This window comes from Gallus gallus, chromosome 2 (assembly GCF_016699485.2).
Source record: "Gallus gallus isolate bGalGal1 chromosome 2, bGalGal1.mat.broiler.GRCg7b, whole genome shotgun sequence".
Lineage (NCBI taxonomy): Eukaryota > Metazoa > Chordata > Aves > Galliformes > Phasianidae > Gallus > Gallus gallus.
The window spans coordinates 46,456,329-46,477,055 of record NC_052533.1 but is presented as its reverse complement, the minus strand read 5'-3'; the positions used below and the strand labels follow the sequence as shown (position 1 = coordinate 46,477,055).

General features: G+C 41.5%; 1 protein-coding gene across 29 annotated transcripts in view; it reads right to left on the bottom strand.

The window, feature by feature from the left end:
* ELMO1 (engulfment and cell motility 1) overlaps nucleotides 1-20,727 on the bottom strand; it is a 300,794-nt gene that overhangs the window by 84,770 nt on the left and 195,297 nt on the right. For all 29 annotated transcript variants that reach the window (XM_040682976.2, XM_046923664.1, XM_040682996.2 and 26 more), the window contains one exon: nucleotides 19,891-20,027. In XM_040682976.2, the coding sequence (XP_040538910.1) occupies nucleotides 19,891-20,027 (137 nt within the window). The remainder of the gene's footprint in view (nucleotides 1-19,890; nucleotides 20,028-20,727) is intronic.

The following is a 20,727-nucleotide window of genomic DNA, read 5'->3' as shown; positions in this document are numbered from 1 at the left end:
ATCATAGGGCAACTTGGAGCATGCAAAATGAACTACAGTCCCTTCTGTGTCCAGCTCTAATAGCTCTCTCTTCCTAGAAGCTCCCTAACATAATGCAGGCTTTGCAACCACCCCTTCTCAAAGGCACTAGCTGCCACTTCTTCAGTCTGTCCCTGTGTACATGGAAGCATGCAGCCCAATATACATACCCTAAACACGTGGCTTTGCACAACAGCAGGAGGCCCACACACGCCCATTCACAATCATAGGGAGTAAAAATAGCCTGGCTTCATAAATAGGCTTGCTTAAATGAATACTCTTACTTAAATAAATCTCACATAAACACTCTTATATGCTGCCTAGTGCATCTCATGTTTAAGTCTGGAAAGTGGCAACCATGTTAGAATGACAGGAGAAACAAAGCATGATAATAAAGCAAATTAACACCCCATTTTGAAATTCAACAGATATGAATGACAGGTAAGGCCAATGTCCTGATGTACCATTCTACCAGTTAAGGCTTTGTGAAAAGGAAAAGAGATAAATGAGGCAAAAAGAAATCGCAATCAGAGGAGATACTCCAGCCCTAAAGCAGCAGCCCACACAAAACTGACATTACAAAAATAAACCTCACATTCTCAGTAGAAAGGAAAAAAAAAAAAAAGGAAAAAAAAAGTATTAGGAAACGAAACATAACTTTCCCCCTTTTCTGCATCTTTGGAAGGACATCTGATGACTGTCCAGACCCCACACTGTGCTCATATCTACAGTATGTTTTTATGGACATTTCCTGTCTTACCCTTTTCAAAACATCTCAAGTAGCTGTTAGGACTGTTTTCCCTTAAGACGGGTAGGAAGGACCGGCTGTCAGAAAGGACTCTCTGAACCTCCCTCCAGCAACCCTGCTTCTCATTCAGCCCACACACCAGGCCCAGCACTATCCATGTTCTGGCTTGTTTTGTCAGGACTACTGCATCTGCTCATAACTTCCTTTCCACTAATGAGTCCCTTGCTAATCGATCCTGCTGCGTGCATATTTCTTCAGTCTCAATCATCCACATGCTAAAGATGCCCATCAGTAGCACAGCAGAGCCGTGCTTGCCATCCCTCAGACAAATCCCACTGTGCCCTCACTGTTTTCATTGAACTCCTGCTCACCAAACCACCAGGATTTCTCTAACTTGTAGGTCATGTCCACTACTCACCCTGTGCTCATTTGCCAGCGTGATGGTCCTCATCCACTAGAATAAAAATTCTTGCTATGTCAATGGTTCAATTAGCAAAGGAGCAGGCAGCTCATTACAATCATTCAGGCTTTTGTTCTTTGTCATTCTTGACTGCAGATGCAGACATCAAAAATTCAAAGAGCACTTATGGGAATATCATGTCATTAATTTCCTAGGAAAGTTTTACTCACTGCTTTGTGGGTGTTTTGTTGCTGCTAATTTTTTCAGCCTTTAATGCATACACACATTAATAAAAGACAATGCTAAAAAATGCCTCTGAGATGCTCTAAGATCAGGTTTTGTTAAATGACCTCATTTGTATCAGTCCCACCCCTTACAACTACGGAGGAAAAAGCCAAAATCAATACTGCTGAATCTGTCTGCCTTACTACGACCTTTTCACGCTATCAGAAACAAGATAATATCCACTCATGCACAAAATATGGCTAGTATCTTCACATAGAATCAAAGAATCATAGAATCATCAAGGTCAGAAAAGATCTCTAAAAACATCTAGTCCAACCGTTAACTTCCCACCAACACTTTTCACTAAACCATGTCCCTAAGTACTACATTTACCATTAAACACCTCCAGGTGACCCCACCACTTTCCTGGGCAATCTGTTTCAATGCCTAACTGCTATTTCTGAGAATAAATTATTTCCGATACCCAATCTGAATCTTCCCTGGTGCACCTTTTAAGGACATTACCTTTCATCCTATCGCTATTTACCTGAGAGGTCAATCCCCACCTCACCACAACCTCCTTTCAGGTAGCTGTAGAGAGCTGTAGAGAATAATGAGACATCTTCCAATGTAGTTTTCTGTAAGTCAAAAAAGACTATCCATCCCAACTGCAGTGAAAAGTTAAGTTCCTTTGGATTATTATTACTTGGATTATAATTATTATTATTCCAGGTATTTATACAAACTGGGAGAAGATCTCCTTGAGAGCAGCCCTGTGGAGAAGGACTTGGGGGTCCTGGTAGATGAGAAGCTGGACATGAGCCAGCAGTGTGCGCTTGCAGCCCAGAAGGCCAACTGTGTTCTGGGCTCCATTAAAAAAGGGATGGCCAGCAGGGAGAGGGAGGTGATTGTCCCCCTCTACTCAGCTCTTGTGAGGCCCCATCTGGAGTACTGCGTCCAGGCCTGGGGCCCCCAGTACAGGAAGGATGTGGAGGAGCATGTCCAGAGGAGGGCCACTACGATGATCAGAGGGCTGGAGCACCTCTCCTGTGAGAAAAGGTTGAGGGAACTGCGCTTGTTTAGCTTGGAGAAGAGAAGGCTCTGGGGAGACCTCACTGCAGCCTTCTAGTACTTGAAGGGAGCATATAAACAGGAGGGCAAATGGCTGTTTACAAGGGTGGATAGCGATAGGACAAGGGGGGATGGTCTTAAACTGAGACAGAGGAGGTTTAAGTTAGATATTAGGAGGAATTTTTTCACACAGAGGGTGGTGACGCACTGGAACAGGTTGCCCAAGGAGGTTGTGGATGCCCCATCCCTGTAGGCATCAAGGCCAGGCTGGATGTGGCTCTGGGCAGCTTGGTCTAGTGGCTGGCAACCCTGCACATAGTAGGGGGGTTGAAACTCGATGATCATTGTGGTCCTTTTCAACCCAGGCCATTCTATGTCCCTATGAATTTTTAATGGAGTCCCACAGCTTTCCTTGGGACTTCTGAACAGTCCTAGCTTTTTATCTCACCCAACGAAGTACGTGTGATTGTGTATCAAAATTGTGCTCATCAGTTGGAAAAAAATTATTTTAAAGCAATTTTTGGACATAAATTTCAGCACAGATCTGATGGAGCAGTGACTTCATTCACTACAACAACTGCTGTAGCAGAGGCAACATGAGGAAGATGAGGTGGGCATCTGGCAGGGACTCTGTCCTCAGCTAGGTTTGTCAGATAACTGATCAATTAAACTTGGTCTTTCTTTAACTTGATCTGATGTAGCAAATGACCGAAAGAGGATGCAATAGATACCCCTGGATGCTTCCTGATGCCCCCACAAAATTATTTTGTCCTCATGGGTGTAAAACAGATGTATGTATTCCCTGCTCTTTGCAAGTGGTAGTTGGAATCATTACTTCATCTTCAAAATGAAGAGACAAATTTATAAAAGTCAAGCAATGCAGAGGCAGTTGCAAAAATTGACATAAACTGTAAGTTCTGTCCTCTCCCCCCAGTCCCCAGCCTCTGAAACACAGACATTTACAGTGATAAGCCAGTAGTATTTCTACCTGTTACATTACCACTTTATTCAGCGTTGTACCATTTTCATTCCATTAATGTTTTCCTGTGATGCATTTCAGAATTGGTTTAAAAAAAAAAGAGAGAGAGAGAGAGAGACGGAGAGAGAGGGAGAGAAAGAGGCTTAAAGACTTCAGCCTTCCTTAATCATGCAGGGATATATTTTCAAAGCAGTATGCCAGGAGTATTCCACGTGATTCTCATTCATGTTAAAATTAGAGACACCAGAATAAACCCCATATGCTGCTTTCAAAAGGTACTGCAACGTGCCCAAGGAAAATTTCCGCAGCTTAATGGTGCTTGCACATTTTTTCTGCCTGCTTTTCTTCCTTTGATTCCCGAATATATTTTTAACAACTCTTAATTTATTTCTCTTTTAATAACACTTTGTACTATTTGGAAAAATAAAAAGAAGTGATTTGCTGGTTATCTTGGTCTCTCTGCAGCCTTTTTATTTTTTTAAATTATCAGTTCAATCAGAATAGCTTTGCTCTGTAGTATGCAAAGCTTCCAATATCACTCTTCATTGAAATGGTCAACATAGACAACCTGTCTACTGGAGCTGCAACCTGCAGTAAAGGCTGGCTGCTTTCCACACCTAAGCTGTCCTAGCTGTGGCTGCTGTGGCAGCTGCCGAAGCCCACCTAAAGGCAGATGCAGTACTGGGCTTGCTGTGAGAGTTTGTTCCAGTCTGACTTTGTAATCACAGCAAGCATTGCATGTGCTGTGGTCACGTAGGTACGAACTGATAAATACTGGTTCATTATGAAATTTGTCAGTTATAACTCTTGTCTTCTTCATCACCTAAAGAGAGAGAGTTTAACCAAATTTTCATTTTCTGAGTGCTCCACTTCTCTTGTCCTTGCCCTCTAATCTTTACTGCTTACTAAAGCTGCACATGAGATATTGCATTGAAAAAAGCATGAATGCCACATCTTCATTTTTTTCCTCATCCCTTCTCATTATTGTCTCAAATCCAACACATTGTCACTCACAATAAAAATGCAAACACTGTATCCAACTACATAATTACTTTAATCTTTAAAGGATATAAACAATGGGAAAAAAGCTTGCCTAGGTGTGGAAGGTGTTTCCATCACAGAACAACAGAAAAACAAACAAACAAGCAAACAAATAACAAATCTATCACCATGTTTTCTTGCTAACAGAACAGTGCATCAGGACAGGAGAAAAGAAACCAAGACAGGACTGTCCTACCATTAAAGCACTGCCAAGAAAGCATGGATGAAGATCTCAACTCTGCCACTGATTTTGCGGGCAGCATGCTACAAAACATCATTTATTTATTCTAGTTATCCGATTAAAGAACTATTTATATCACCTTTCCTTTTTTCTTTTTAACTGTTTGTATGTTCTGCCTACTTAGATCGCACTTTCCTTTGCTCAGAAACCTTTGCTCAAAAGAAATAACTGTAGCTTCTCAGGATGAAGAAGCAGCAGCTAGCGCACGGGATTACATCCTGCAAGTAATGGAACATTAGCTAAATCCTTCTCATAAAACAACAGAAAAACCACCTTGAACCATTAGTAGCCAAACATTCTGCTATGCCACACAGTTGGCTGCTCTAAGCATTAGGCCTCCAATTCACCAATGGGCTACTGTGGTTAGACAAGGTACCAAGTCAGCTGAGCTGCAGTAGTAGGCAGTAGTAAATATTTACCATGACATACTCACCTAATTTTAAGCAAGACATTTTTGGGGAAATACTTTTGAGCTCACAAATATGAGGAGATAGAAGGTCCCTGAGTAATAACAACTGAGCTTTCAGAACTATGACAAGCTATAACTGCTTCAAATTGGCCAGTGCAGCTGATAGGGAAAGCCTGACTGGTGGTGTTTGGCTAGTGCATCCATCACAAAGTAGATCTTATGCACTTTCTTTAATGTAAGAAAAAAACTGTGAGTTTGGTTCACACTGTATGTGTCTGTGCTAGTTTTAATGATGGATAATAATAGGAATTACTACTTCCCCCCGCATTGTACTGAAAAATAAAGTATTTTTTACACATGGAATTACAGAGTAATTCAGGTTGCTAGGAAGTTCTAGTGGTCATCAAGTTCCACAAGCACATCAGATCTTAGCTCAGGCTTTAGCCAAGTTGCTCAAGGCCTTGCCTAGGTGAGTTTTGAGTTTCTCCAGGAATGAAAATACCACAGTCTCTGTGTGCAACCTGTTCTAGTGCTGCACCACTATCGGTAACTGGAAATATTTTTTCCTTATGTCCAACTATAGTTTCCTTCTCTGCAATTTGTGACCACTCTGTTTTTTCCCCTAACTGTATACTTCTCAGAAGGGCATGTATCTTCTCTACAGCTTCTCCTTTGGGTAGTAGAAGACGACAGCAACTGAATCCAACCTCCTCTGTTCAGCTAGGCCCAGGGTGAACAAATGTCTCTCCTTCCCAGTTCCCTTGAACAGCAGACTCCATTCCCTTTGATCACCTTGGTGGCCTTTTACTGGACTAGCTCAATTTGGCCAATCTCTCCACTTTACTGGGGCACAAAACTGGACACAGTTTCTCCAAATGCTGCCTCAAAAGTGGCAAATGGGGGGAGGGGGGGGATAATCACTTCCTTTGAGCTGCTAGCTATGCATTAGCTAATACAATTCAGCATGCAGATAGTACACAGCACACAAGCATGCAATACTCATCAAAACAGGGACCATCCTACCAGCAAAGACCTACAATTATATGAACAAAACATGAAATTAGTCTGGGCCCTCAGTTTGCATTGGCAATCATGTATCCTCAGCCTGCTGTGGTGCAGAAATTAATATCAAAGCCCTAGTCATGGTAAAAATCAATACTAGATACTGAAGTGTTACTCTAGTACTAAAATCAAGAAGCGTAGAGAAGGAAATTAGAATCATCAAATTCTTTCAAATGATAATAACGGAAGCAAATTGAGCAGCTATGAAACATTCTGTTCTCTGGAGCTTATAAGCAACAAGCCAATATAAAAACACCCAACTCATGCAAAACTAAGTAAGTTTATGGAGACATTGTCCTTCTTTTCTTCCTAAGTAGGGTCACTATTTTAAAGATTTTCCTTTAGGTCGTATTTTTAAGATTGCACACTCTGAAAGGCCATTTAGGCTATGTATGTGTCTGAAGCCATTTGCAGGCTGCACACATACAACATTTTCTACCTGAGGTTTATTTCCCAGATTCACAGATCTTTTATCAAAGAAAATTAAACCTTACAGTCCACTGTACATGAAGTTATGCTAGATAAAGGAATATCTCTATCATTGCTATTAAAAGTTGTGTTTATGCAGTTACTTGCGAGTGAAGACTTGTTTGTTCAGATAGCTACATCTACAGGAATTAGAAATACTTCTTCGCATGCAATTTTGACCTTAAGATTTCAACACTATCCTTCAGATTTCTACCACTGCTGAAAATAGCTGCCAGTAAACACTAACCCAGCTTCACAAACAAACTTCCAATATTCTACAACCTCCAAAAGTCTTTTCTGGTCTCTTGACAGGAGTTGTGACAGTGCAACGTAGTCAGCAGGTACCTCATCCACAGAAAGTGAGAAAAGTCATTAACACCCTCCTTATGTCAAGGAGGGTAGGAGCGTTTTGTGAGCCGTGCCATTGGTCTCAAGGAAAGTGAACAGGCAGAAGGAAAGTCTGGGGGAATAAATCCTGTTGGAGGCCAGAATACTGAACAGGGAGAGACTGAAGAAAGCTTGACTAAGAGAGAAGTCCAGTAAGATTTCTATACGCTTCCCCCACCCAAAAAAAGTCGAAAAAAATCTAGTCACTACTTTATAAATGTGCTTTTAACAAAAACAAAAAGACATGCAGGTCTTAAAATGCAGAGTAAGTATTAGTTATGTGACAATCAGACAAATTCAGAATTATATATATATGTATATATACATACATACATATATATATATGTATAAATCACCAGGAAGTAAACAGCTGTTTAGTAACTTCTAAATCCCTAGCTTACGTAGAAAAGACTACCTGGAAGGAATACAAAAATCTTGACAGCTATGAGATTACTTCCTTCATCTTACACATATGATTTTGCAAAAATAGGGATGTTCTGTTTTCCTACGTGGTGACTTTTGAAATGTTATTTTCAGTATGAAAGGATGATCAGTCGCCTTTGAAAAGACTGACAGTATATGATACGATGGGATCTGCAATTTCCTTTGGATTTTTGGGTAAGTAAAACAAAAAGGTCCAGGCAGTCTTTACTATTCAAGCAAAACAGATACAATCGTAATTCTTAAGCTCTTGCTGCTGAGGTTCTTATATCAGCAACACAATAAAGATCAGCCAGTTTCTCTGAGACAGAAAACCGATGCTTGAAATCTGAAGATACATCTCCAGAGAGAAAAAATTAGCATAAAATTCAAAGCATGTGTGGAAGCTATTTCCCCTGACACTTCCATTCTTCCAGATGCAGACTTGACATTCTTGACGCAAGGATGGTTCTCAAGCATTTTAGTTTCATGGTCAAGGCATTAATATCTTCAACTGACATAGCAAGACCTTCAATCATCTGCACTAGTGTCTTTTTCAACAATTCTGACAGAGAGTTTGGTATTTGTTTCTTCACCTGTGCCTCTGGTGGTTGGGTTAATATACGTATACGCCAAATCTCTCACTACTCCTTCACTCAGCTTCTAATTTGATACTCCTCAACAATCATTTGCATTTCTGGGGGCCTTGTTTATCTGCTTGCCACAGCCAACATGTAATGGTAACTGTGAGGAAATGGGAGGGGGTCAATCAATAAATTCTCTTTAAGTCATCAGTAAAGACACAGCATCTCCCAAGTGGCTGTTCAGACTGACAGCATGCAAGGGCAAAGAAAGACAGGTCATATCGCCTTGAAAGGGTCACATGCCACTCTTCCCTATTTTGCTCTTGATGGATGAGTGTTAGAACCCAAGCTCACTCTTAGCTTCCCTACCATTCCTAAGAATCTCAAGCCCCAAAACTCTATGGGGCAAAACCTAACACTTCCAGAAAGGTTTTCCAGGCCTCTCTACTGATAATGTGTTTGCTCTACGAAGTTGCAATGGTTCATGTGTTGGGGTGGCTTATCCATGCAAGATAAACACTCCCACCCATGCTGGGCTTTGTGCATTACATGCAGGATGAACTTGGTTGTATATTCACTGCTGCCAGCACCCCAGGTAACCTAAGAAAAGCCTAGAATCAGGTTCTTCCATTGGCCTTGTGTGTGGGTGCAGACAGGGCTGATAAGGGAGAAGGGCAGGGGGCAGGACATGGGACAGGGGTAGGGTGGGTAGGGTCCACCCTAACCTGCACTCATTTCCTCCCACTCACTGCCTCTGCCCACAGCCCTCCCTCTTGCATGCCTCTGCTGCAACCGAGCCACCCGCTCTTGGCTCACGCTGGTACATCGGGTAACAGGAGCGTTTTGTCAGATGCTGGCCAGTTACCTCATCTGCTAAAAATAGAGACATGCTGCAGACTGATTGGCAGATGCCTTTTTAGTAGTGACTGACGTATTCCACCAAGACAATATGTGAGACGTACATTCTAAAGAACAAAGGACATTTGTATAAGGACAGATGAGACAAAATCAACAAAAAGCCCTGGCTTTGCTTATGAGACACGTATGGAAGATTTTTTCTGCTCTTTTCATCCACCACGCTATTCAGATTACAATTACTTAAAGTGAACCAGCAATAACACGAGCTCTTCTGCTACTCTAACAGAAGCTATAAAAATCTCATTGTCAGCCACATCATTCATCACGATAACCTCATTTCAACTGAAACAAAATCTCTGAGACACCACCTCCCCCCCTTCGTTCTCTTTTTTATTTGCCTATAATAAGGTCTATAGTCTAGGGAGCTCTTGGGCTAAATTCCATGCATTGTGATTCACAAAATGAAAATCTGGTATTATATGCCCACTGACATTCACATCAGCAGCAATTCATGCAGCAAAAAGCCATATGCCGTGCACTTCTGATTTAACTGTACTACAAAAACATATCCTAGAAAGAAGAAATAAAAACACAGAGAAAAGAGTGGTTCCTGGGATCTGATTATTACCCACACTTTAAGCCAAGAACGACAAGGGCAATATCACAAAATATGCCGCTTTCATGACAGGTCCAGTTAAGTTCTATCATTCCTCTTAGTGACTAATATACCCTTCATACACGAAGAGAATTCTTTCCTCATGGAAAACATTCTTGCGGAGCACAAAGAAGGGGTTAGCACAGATAACTTGGGCCCAGCATTTCTCCTCTGGTTATCGGGCTTACCACTCAATCATCTTTTTGAAGGCTAAGATGTTTATTGGCTTGATCAGCACCCACAGAGATGAAAATGAAGAACACTTTGAAAATCTGAAGTACCAACAGTTTTAAAAATTGCCATCTACAGGGTGTTAAGCAGATCTGCGTGTGTTCTACAGTAACACACAGACTTCATTAGAAAGCAGTGGGATAAAATCCACTCTACCAATGAAGGCGAGGTTTTCACAAATAAGAGTTTTCATTGCTGAAACCACAAATGATTTTCATCTCTGGATAAGTCAAACAAATTTTTGACCAAGGAATGGATTTCATTAAAATAGTGTTCTTTATTTCCTTCTTTCCTTCTTTCCTTCTTTCTTCCTTCTTTCCTTTCTTTCCTAAGAAATAACATCAAAACAATAAAAAAAGACTTATCCAAATAATAAGAGATGCTTTGCTGAGATATTCTTCTTTGCCGAAGAATCCATCTCTTTTTTAATGTACCCATATTGGAACACCAATGGGCAGAATTTCAGTCTTAAAAAGCTTTTCCTTTTAAGCCCGTGACCTCCTTGGAATCACTGCATATGTGATCACTGGAGAAGGCCAGTTCAGCTACAATAACAACAAGATGTGACCCCGCTACTGAAGACTTCCAAAGCCTTCTGGCAAAGACAGGAAGGAATGAAGAAACTATTTTTAAATTAAAAAAATCTTTAAACTAGAAACCCTACAAAGTGCAGAGAAAGGGCAAGAACATCTATCCCTTCTGCTTCATTACCCAGTATAAGAGTTTATATTTCACAAATTACCTCTAATGTTTTTAAAATATATTTGCATTCTTGACTGTGCCAGTGAATGCTGAAAAATTCTCAGAAAGAGGCAACTAACTACATTTAAAAATGCAACATACTTGTTCAGTTCCTATGAGTCTGATAGTCCAAACCTTTGGGATGTGAAAATTTAAAGTTACAGCTGATCTTTACAGATCGATCCTTCAGTAACTGGAAAGCTGCATCATCAGAGTCTTAAATGCCCCTCCTCAGGCTCCTGCAGCCAGAAGCAGCAGACGAGTAATAAACTTGCTTTGACAAACACAGTGGGGCACATTTGAAGATCTGACAGGTGTGGATAAATGCACAGAGATGGAGAAGTCAAAACAGTGCCATTCCCAAATGAGCAGCTGATGAAGAAATAAACTTGCAGTATCCAGGCCACAAAAAGCACAGAGGAAACAGTGACCAAATGCTAGGAAAAGATCTTAGAAAGGCTCTCCCTACGCTGCATTAAACTGCACTGCTTTAACCAGACCCACCTTAAGCAAGTGATTACGAATAGAATAGATCTGACAACCATCCTGTCCTCCCCTCCCCTTGCCAGGGGATCTCCTTGGTAGTCAAAGGGGGATTTTTTTCAATTAAAAAGTCACGTTTTCTGTACAAGATATGCAGCAGGCTTTCAAACTGTTAAGTGCTCTAAAAAAATTTGATAAATTCATACGTTACACAATTAATGACACAATATATTTATAGCAATGATTTGCTTCCAATAGAAGTTACTAAAATGCTAATGGCTTCAGGTGTGAAAATGTGGAATTTAATTTGCGCTAATCTCCCTGAGCCGGGGGAATACTGAATTCACTCTATGTGAGAATAATTTAGTTGCAGTATCCCTGTCTGATATAAACAAAGCACTGCCAAGGGAAGGTGCAATAAAGCTAATAGAGAGGTGTAATCATTCCGCTGGCCCAGTCTTTCCCACAAGTAAAACACAAAGAGAATTCTTCCAAAAGTGCTCTCAAATGAAGATAAATGCATCTGCTTGTGACTAGTGAGACATTGATAAGAAAACACCACATGCTTTGGGTAACATCTGTGGAAGAACTATTTACCACCCTCTCCCCTCCTTAATAACTGAAAGGAAAAGCAAGTGGCAGACAGGTTCACAGAAAGACCAAAGGATTTGACTTGCAAGTTGGTTTGTTTTAACTTATTTTTTTTCTCCTGTTTAAGAAAATTGTTCTTCCCTTTGGCACTGTCCTCCCCACATCCCTGCGCATGGCGGGGAACAGCAGGACCAGACAGGCTCAAGCACTGCCACGAGGATGGATCTGCAGCGTGCCCGATGGAGGAGGCTGGAGCAGCTGGACAGAATCCCCGTTGCTGCTCTTGGCCCTGCTGCCATTTCACTGCCAAGACACCTTTGCCTCCTGTAAAGTGGTTTTATCAAGGAGAAAATTGTGAGGTGCTGTTACTGCTGCTAGAGGGGATCACCCAAGTACAGGAGGAAACCTGCTTCCCTTACTGGCCTGCTGCAAGGCAGAGCCCATGGAGCTGCCATGACACAGCCTAGCACAAAAAACTGGGACAAGATGTCAGTTAGGGGGGCATTTTGAACAGGATCCATGCACGTTCTGTCCCTGGAGTGTCAGCTGTTTGTAGGACACCCAGCAAGCAAGTGACAGCTCCTATATCACCATCACCTTGTGTTGCTGTCCTGAACTTTTCCAAACACACCCCTCAGACCTCTGCTTCCCCACAGCCAGCTTGTACTACTTCATGGTGACGTGGGTCCACCACACTTGTTTCCACACAAAACACTACTTACACAGCGTCCCTCCTTAAAATCCTGCCCGTGAAGATTCAGTCACACTCTGAACCCAGTGATTCACTCTACAGCTGCCTTCAGTACACTAAGAAGCTGAGAAACCTGTGGTGCAGCATTTCCTGGAACCATCATCCGGGAAAGAAATAGTATTTCTCATTTTTATGTTATGCTTGGTTACCTTTTCTGTTATCTTGTCATAGAGCAAGGAAAAATGTTCACAGAGTCTGAGCATGAGCAATAAACATCTTCTGTGGTTATCAAGTGCCTCACTGTCTGCTCTGGTATTTAATTACAGGACTCACGTAGGGCATTTATTGTTTGCATCTGCTGCCACTGTGAGCAATATCTGCTATACCGATTACTGCACAACAAAGTGCTTTCCTTTTTCTACCCATCAGAGTCATATATCATCCCCTTGCAGAGTAGGCCCCTCTTCTGCACAGACCCAGTGCCAAAGTTTGGCTTGTCACCGACATGGCCAGATACACAGCCAGTTGCTGCTGTAAGAACATATCATTGCTGCTTTCAAACTATAAGAAGAGAGACTTTGACTGGATATAAGGAATTATTTATTTTTTTACAGTAAGTGTAGAAACCCTGGAACAGGTTGCCTAGAGAGGTAATGGATGCCTCTGTCCCTGGAGACATTCAAGGTCAGGCTGGATGGGGCTCTGAGCAACTGATCTAGCTGCAGGTACCCCTGTTCATTGCAGGGGAGTTGGACTAAATGACATTTAAAGGTCTGTTCCAATGATTCTATGATTCTGTGATTCTACATCATAAGCACAACTACTCCAGGGTACGCAGGTCTGCTGGTGTAGGACTAGGGCAAGCTATGCCAAGATACTGAAAACAGATTTTTGGAGGTGTTACACCAATACAAAATACATTTTCATAGAACATTTTAAAATTGGTATTTTATACTTCGGTGATCTCAAACATATGTCCAAAGGGCAAAATAAATTGAATTCTCAGTAATGAGGAAAATGCGTCAGTGGCACCATTAGCTGACCTTCGTCTTCTTTTCCATGTCCTAAACCTATTGTTTCAGTGAGTGCAGTAGATTTTGATTTCAAGCACTGTACACCACAGTTTTTCACATAGCTCAGCTTTAGTTCTGTTGAAAAGATAATCTGTGTCTTGTTATGACTAGTGATTTTTTGCCATCTAAAAACTTAAAACTACGCTATAGACTAATAAAAATAGCTATCATTATGTTTACTGTCTACAAAACTGATTCAAAACCTTGGTTGTTGAATCAAGTAATTCATTTTTTCTTACATAGTGGGGATGGAATCAGTAATTTTTACCCTTATCCTCCTTTTTTTTTTTGTTGCTGTTGTTGTTTGTTTTGCTTTTAAGATGGCACTAAGCGGAGAATTAGCAGATCTCATATTGTTTTGCAGGTCTAAGAAGACAAGATACCTTTCTTCCCATTAGTATGTAAACTTCAAATTCATAAAAATCAGCAGACAAATCTTTGGAGAATAGAGGTGAGAGGATAATCACATCCCCTGCATCTCCTATCTGCAGTCTCCTCAGTCTCCTTGTCTCACAACAAGTGAGTGTATTTTACAAGAAGATCAGTAACACAGGATATCTCTCTCTAAATAAACTCTCGTTAGGACAACACAGGGGCATTCACCTAACTATAACTAGTGGAGATCAATACAATTTTCCTTTGGGAGTACATTTCAATTTGGCCCCATAGGGGGAATATTACAGTGTGGGACCAGTACCAAATATTCCACTGACTATCATGTTAAAAATATAACTGGCCAACTTAAGTACATCATAGCCTGTGTGACAGTAGAGCCTGGATACCCTGACCAGGCCAAGAAGAATACAGCTGGCCCCTGCAGAAGGAAAAATTGACTGACAGATACCCATTTAAATTGGCAGGCTGGTGATGAAGAATTCTAGATGCTGGAGTATAAGATACATCAGCTTTCTTACAGTCAGCACTGACTCCCAAAGCGATACCCAATGTTTTTTTCTGCTGCAATAAAACATGTAGAATTATATAATCTTGTCTCCAAGCTTTATATTTTCAAAATCATAAAGTATGCTGTCTGCTCACAAATGACTGTGGAGGATAGAGCTTGTTAAGTGTCCTTTGATCATCTGTAAGCTCAAAGAAAAACAAAAAGGTTTCAAATGGAATTGTTGCCACTTGCATGTCTGTCTATCCCATTGTATCTTAATTTCTCTAGAAAACTCACCAGACATGAATTATGCATGTCTTAAAATATTACAAAAGCAAAATATATGTTTAGCTGCCTGACTAAATTATTCTATTCAGACATCCACTAGTATACTGAGAGACTTTAAAAAAGGTTTTAAGTCTGACAGCATCATACTATCACCACAGAGATCCAAGGAGTTTTGTTAATGCAAGGGGGTTAAGCCTGACAAAAAGTGTCTGTTTTAATAAATGAGAATCAGAGAGACAAAGCACAAGATCATAAATGTCTCACTAAAACACCACCACATTCTTCCAGCTATGAAAAAAGTGCCTTTTTATTTATTTACTAAGGTTTGTAAAAAATCAACAAACCTATATGGAACCTCTACAAGATGGACTGTGGAACCATGGAAGCATAGTCTGCAATATTACTGCCAAAAGAAAGACTTAATCTTTGAATAAGCTCTGAAACCTGCAAGCAAAGATCAGGTACATGACCACCTGAGAAACCTGAACACCTATAAGTATATAGGTCACAGTGAGATGCATCCTAGAGTCCTGAGGGAATTGACTGATGCAGTCGCCAAGCTACTCACAATGATATTTGAAAAGTGGAAGTCGGGTGAAGTCCCTGGTGACTGGAAAAAAAGGCAACATCACACCCATTTTTAAGAAGGAAAAAAGGATGACCCAAGAAACTATCAATCCGTTGGCCTCTGTGCCAAGGAACATCGTGGAACAGATACTCCTGGAACCTATGCTAAGGCACATGGAAGACAGGGAGGTGATACAGGACAGCCAGCATAGCTTCACCAAGGGCAGGTCTTGCCTGAACAATCTAGTGGTCTTCTATGATGGTGTAACTTCATGAATGGACAAGGAAAGAGACACCGATATCATCTATATGGACTTCAGTAAGGCCTTTGACAGTGCCTCATAACATCCTTCACTCAAATTAGAAAGATATGGATTTGATGAGTGGATGTCAAACGGAGGAGAAACTGGTTGTAAGATCGCACACAGAGAGTGGTGGTCAATGACTCAATGTCCAGAAGGAGATCAGTGATGAGTGGTGCCCCTCAGGTGTCAGTGCTGGCACTAATGTTGTTTAATATCTTCATTAGTGACATCAACAATGGGATTGAGTGCACCTTCAGCAAGTTTGCAGATGACACCAAGCTGCGTGGTGTAGTTGGAAGGGACGGGATGCCATCCAGAGAGACCTAGACAGGCTCAAGCAGTGGGTCCAGGTGAATCTCATGACTTTCAGCAAACCCAAGTGAAAGGTCTTGCACCCATGTTGTGACAAATTCCACTATCAATACAAGCTGGGGGATAAAAGGATAGAGCACCTTTCTGCTAAAAAGGATGTTGGTGTTCTGGCGGATGCCAAGCTGGACGTGAGCCACCAGCATGCCTTCAGCCCACGAAGCCAACCGTATCCTGGGATGCATCAAAAGAAGCATGGCCAGCAGATCGAGGATGGTGATCCTGCCCCTCTACTCTGTGCTGGTGAGACCTCACCTGGAGTACTGTGTGCAGATGTGGAGTCCTCAGTACAGGAGAGACATGGATCTGTTGGAGTGCATCCAAAGGAGTGCCACAAAAATGACCAAAGGGATGGACAATTCCCCTACAAGGACAAGCTGAGAACTGGCGCTGTTCAGCTTGGAGAAAAGAAGGCTCCAAAGTGACCTAATAGCAGCCTTTCAGTATGAAAAGGAGGGCTGTAAGAAAGAAGGGGACAAACTCTTCACACAGGCTGTTGTGATAGGACAAGGTTTCAAACTGAAAGAAGGGAGATTTAGACTGGATATAGGGAAAAAGTTGTTTTTTTTAAATGATAAGGATAGTGAAGCACAGGAGTAGGTTGCCAGAGATGTGGTGGATACCCCATCCCTGCAGACATTCAAGGTTAGACTGGACTGGGTTCAGAGCAATCTGACTGAGATGTAGATGCCCCTGTTCATTGCAGGGCAGTTGGAATAGCTGACCCTTAGCGGTCCCTTCCAACTCAAACGATTCTATGATTCTAACCTGTGGGGAAGTATTAGATCACTTCACTTCTTTGAAGCACCTGTAACTCTTCAGTGCAGGACACGAGGAAATAAATCTTCCCATTTGCACACAGACCTCCTACCACCTCTCCTATGCAATCTCTTGTGACTAATCAAAAGTTTAAAATTCAACTATAAAGCTCCTTCTCTTCAATTATGATTAAAGATTAAAGCAAGCAGATGAGCTTTTTAATGGAATCCCCAGGTCTCAATAAAGAGCTACCACACAATATATACCAAGAGCTTCCAATTTTGTTTTGTGTATTTTGGAGTAGGAAGGGAAGAAGAAAGAAAATAAATGATTCCATCACTCAGGTAGATAGTAGACTTTAGCCAAGTGATGTTCCACACATTGCCAAGACAATCAAGTTACCGAATCTGCATAATAGTAATATAAAGATAGGAGAAAAGAGAATTCTTCACCATCAGCTAAGTTACTGCATCTTGTAAGGTCTTTGCTTTACTCCCATTCACACCTGAAAGGGTAGGCCAAACGTTCCCTGGGTCCATACAGCTTATGCTTGCCAAGTTTGCAAAACATACTGCATAAAGAACAGGTACTCAGCACACAGAAAGGATGAAGAAAGAATATTAACATGCTAAGATCAGCAAAGCTGCTTGCCAGGTAATGATTAAAAACAATGTTGCTTGGTTTGGTTTGGTAAAGTCTTCAGCACTGGCAGCTGTCAGGTACCAACCAGATGAGTAAACTTTGGGTGCCACTACATAACATCTCATCCTCCACAAATCCAGAAGTGCTTGACAAGCCCACATGACAACATAGTTTACCTTACTCAGAGATCCCTTTAAGACAGTTTATCAGCTGAGTAATGCATATCACCATTACACGTTATCTGAAGTGGCTAAGAGCAGAAAAATCCTATGATTAAGAGAAAAGATTTAGATAAGCAGACCATAACTGAACTGCTAGAAATGAAAACCATAGGAGTTTAGCATTCCCTTCCCTTAATGAAAAGGCTTACAAAACCAAGAATGATTTCAGCAGGCAGAGATCCTGGATAGGTCTTTCAAGCATCACCCACAATTCTCATGTTTCAAAGAATCACAGAATGGCTTGGGTTGGAAGGGACCTCAAAGATCACCTAGTTCCAACTCCCCTGCTGTGACTAGGGTTGCCAGTCACTAGGTTAAGCACTAGATCAGGTTGCTCAGGGCCCCATCTAGCCTGGCCTTGAACACCTCCAGGGATAGGGCATCCACATATCCTTTGGGCAGCCTGTGCCAGCACCTCACCACTCTCTCAGTGAAAAACTTCCCCTACATCTAATCTAAATTCCTCCTCCTTTAGTTTAAAACCATTCCTCCTTTTCCTTTCACAATCTACTCATGTAAAAAGTTGATTTCACTCCTGTTTATAATCTCCATTTAAATACTGGAAGGCCATAATGAGGTCACCCCAGCGTCTTCTCTTCTCCAAGATAAACAAGCCAAGCTCCTTCAAGCCTGTTTTCATAGGAGAGGTGCTTCAGCCCTCTAATCACAGCCCTCCTGTGGACCCTCTCTAAAAGCTCCACATCTCTCCTGAGCTGGAGGCCCCAGACCTGGATGCAGTACTCCAGATGGGGCCTCACGAGGGTAGAGTACAGAGGAACAATCACCTTCCTCATCATGCTGGCCACCCCTCTTATGATACAGTGCAGGATAGTGCTGGCCTTCTGGGCTGCAAGAGTATAAACATTTATTCAGTGAAGTTAAAGGCTGTCTATGTCTTCCATGACACAGGCAGCAGAATCTACTGCCAGCCTGCATGTTTTAGAAGAACTGTCGGGTAAAGTCACTAGATTTTCAGTAACATAAAAACATAACTAAGTCACTTATCAGATCTGAGGAGAAACTACCTGATCTTCCAAAGTTCCAAAGTCTAACTCTAACAAGCAAATTTCTGTATTTCCTCTTAGGATGATCTTGGCTGTTGCCAGAAATAGGCCCACTTTTACCTGAATTTCCATGGATTACTAATAATATTCCAAATAAAGTTGTTAGAAAGTTTTATACACAAATCCCTCTCCTGAGAAAGAAGGCCTATAAGCAATAGGCAGTTGTTAATACACTTGTTTAAAACAACCACATATTATGAAGCAGTCTATTAAAAAAAAAGTTATTACTTTTAAGTCCTTAATACTCATTTTCTACATTCTTCAGTAGTTTATCTTGCTATTTCTCTCTCTGCAGTTTTGTATCATTTGGAAAGAGAAGTGTAGCAAAAATTCCACACAAGAACAAGCCTCTAGGTTATCCTGCCCCAACACTTGGCATTTTGGACTTCCCTTTGTTTTTTTTTTTTTTTTTGCCAGAGTTCAGGTATTGCTGCTAACTAGAAGTATCTTACCAAGAAGAAATCAACAAAGGTTATTTTATACTGTGCCCTAACAATTCACCTTTCCTCCTCAGTGGAAAATGGACACTTAGGCCATTTCATTAAGAGCTGTTCCAGTTAGAAGTTAGGCATGATCATCCTTACTAGTTTATGCATAACATTCACATCTGGTGATAACAGAGCACTTCTTTGGGAGACAATGACACAGTGCAGCAGTCTCACTTTTCATACTCAAGCAATATGTCTATAGTCAACATCTGGTCTCAGGTAGAGGCTCAAGACTCGGTTGAAGGATCCCAAAAATGATAAAGATGCCAGCAGGTCACATAAGCACAATTTTGTCCTACTTGCAAAATGCCAAACATACTGTTCAGCCTCTTCTTACGTTACACAGTTAAACCAGGATGCCTAGGGCCCATAAAGACACACAGCCTTATACTCAACAGCTTTGTTGTCAGTCAGAAGATTGGCTGAAACTTTCAGATTTCTCTTACAATGAAAGGGGTGCAGTAACAATAGTTGTTTGTTCTGTTTTGTTTCAGCGGGCCATACTGTACAGCACTTTGTCAGGATGGTGACCCCTCTTGAATATTTTACCACTTTAGTGCTTGTATGAAATGAAAGGGATACACAAAATTATCACTGCAGCACTCTCTTTGCATTATTTACAACATTAGAGGCTGCAGCACTTCAGCATAATATTGCTAACATAAAAAGGCAGAATTTCGCCTCAAGCCAGGTTTTTATTTTCAGTCTGCAGTTAAAGATGATTGAAAAAGGTCTACGAACTTCTCTAATACCTCGCATTCCAACTTCTGCTTTCTAAATGTTGCCCCTCCAATGTATAGAGAATCTGAACAGAAGACACCCCACAGTATTCAGCAGAAGGGGGATCAGTAAATCTCTGTACCGCTAGGGAAGAATGGTCTTGTTTCACCATTCTGCCCAGTGATTCCCTTCCCACCCCTTTTCTTGCCTTATTGAAGTCCTCTGAAGTTGCCCTCATTTCCTTCCATGTCTTGTTCAAGAGCTGAATGCAGATACAGAAGAACTCCTCAAACGATCTGTCATGTGTGAAGAACATGGGATGGAAATCGTTGCACGTCTCACTGGCTAAAAACAGAAAAACAAGGAGTAGTGGAATAAAACATTTAAAGGCGTGAGTAAAAAAAAATAAAAATAAAAACAACCACAAAAATCCCCTCAAACATGCATACAGTACAACCTGTCACAAACCATAATTTATGGGAATCCTAGTTCTAGTAGCAAAGGTTGTCAAAACATTATCTTCCAGAGAAAAAATGTTTCCTAATAGTCAACCTGAACTTGAGGCCATTACCTCTCGTTCTGTCACTAGTTACTAGGGAGAAGAAGCCAACTGCCACCTTTGCCAGAAACTCCTTTCAGGAGGTTGCAGAGAGCAATAAGGTCTTCCCTGAGCTTCCCCTTTTCCAGACTGAATAATCCCAGTTCCCTCAGCTGCTCCTCATAAGTCTTGTGCTTCAGATCTCTCACCAGCTTCACTGTCCTTCTCTGAACGCGCTCCAGGGCCTCGAAGTCTGTGTACTGAGGGGCCTAAAATTCAACACAGTACTCGAGGTACTCACTCAACCAAAGCCAAGTACAGGGAGATGATCACTTCCCTGCTCCTGCTGGCTACATTATTTCTGATACAAGCCAGAATGCTATAGGCCTTCTTGGCAACCTGGGCACACTGCTGGCTCACGTTTAGCTGTGTCAACCAACACCCTTAGGTCCATTTCTTTCACACAGTCCTCAAGCCACTCTGTTCCAAGCCTGTAGTGTTGCCTGG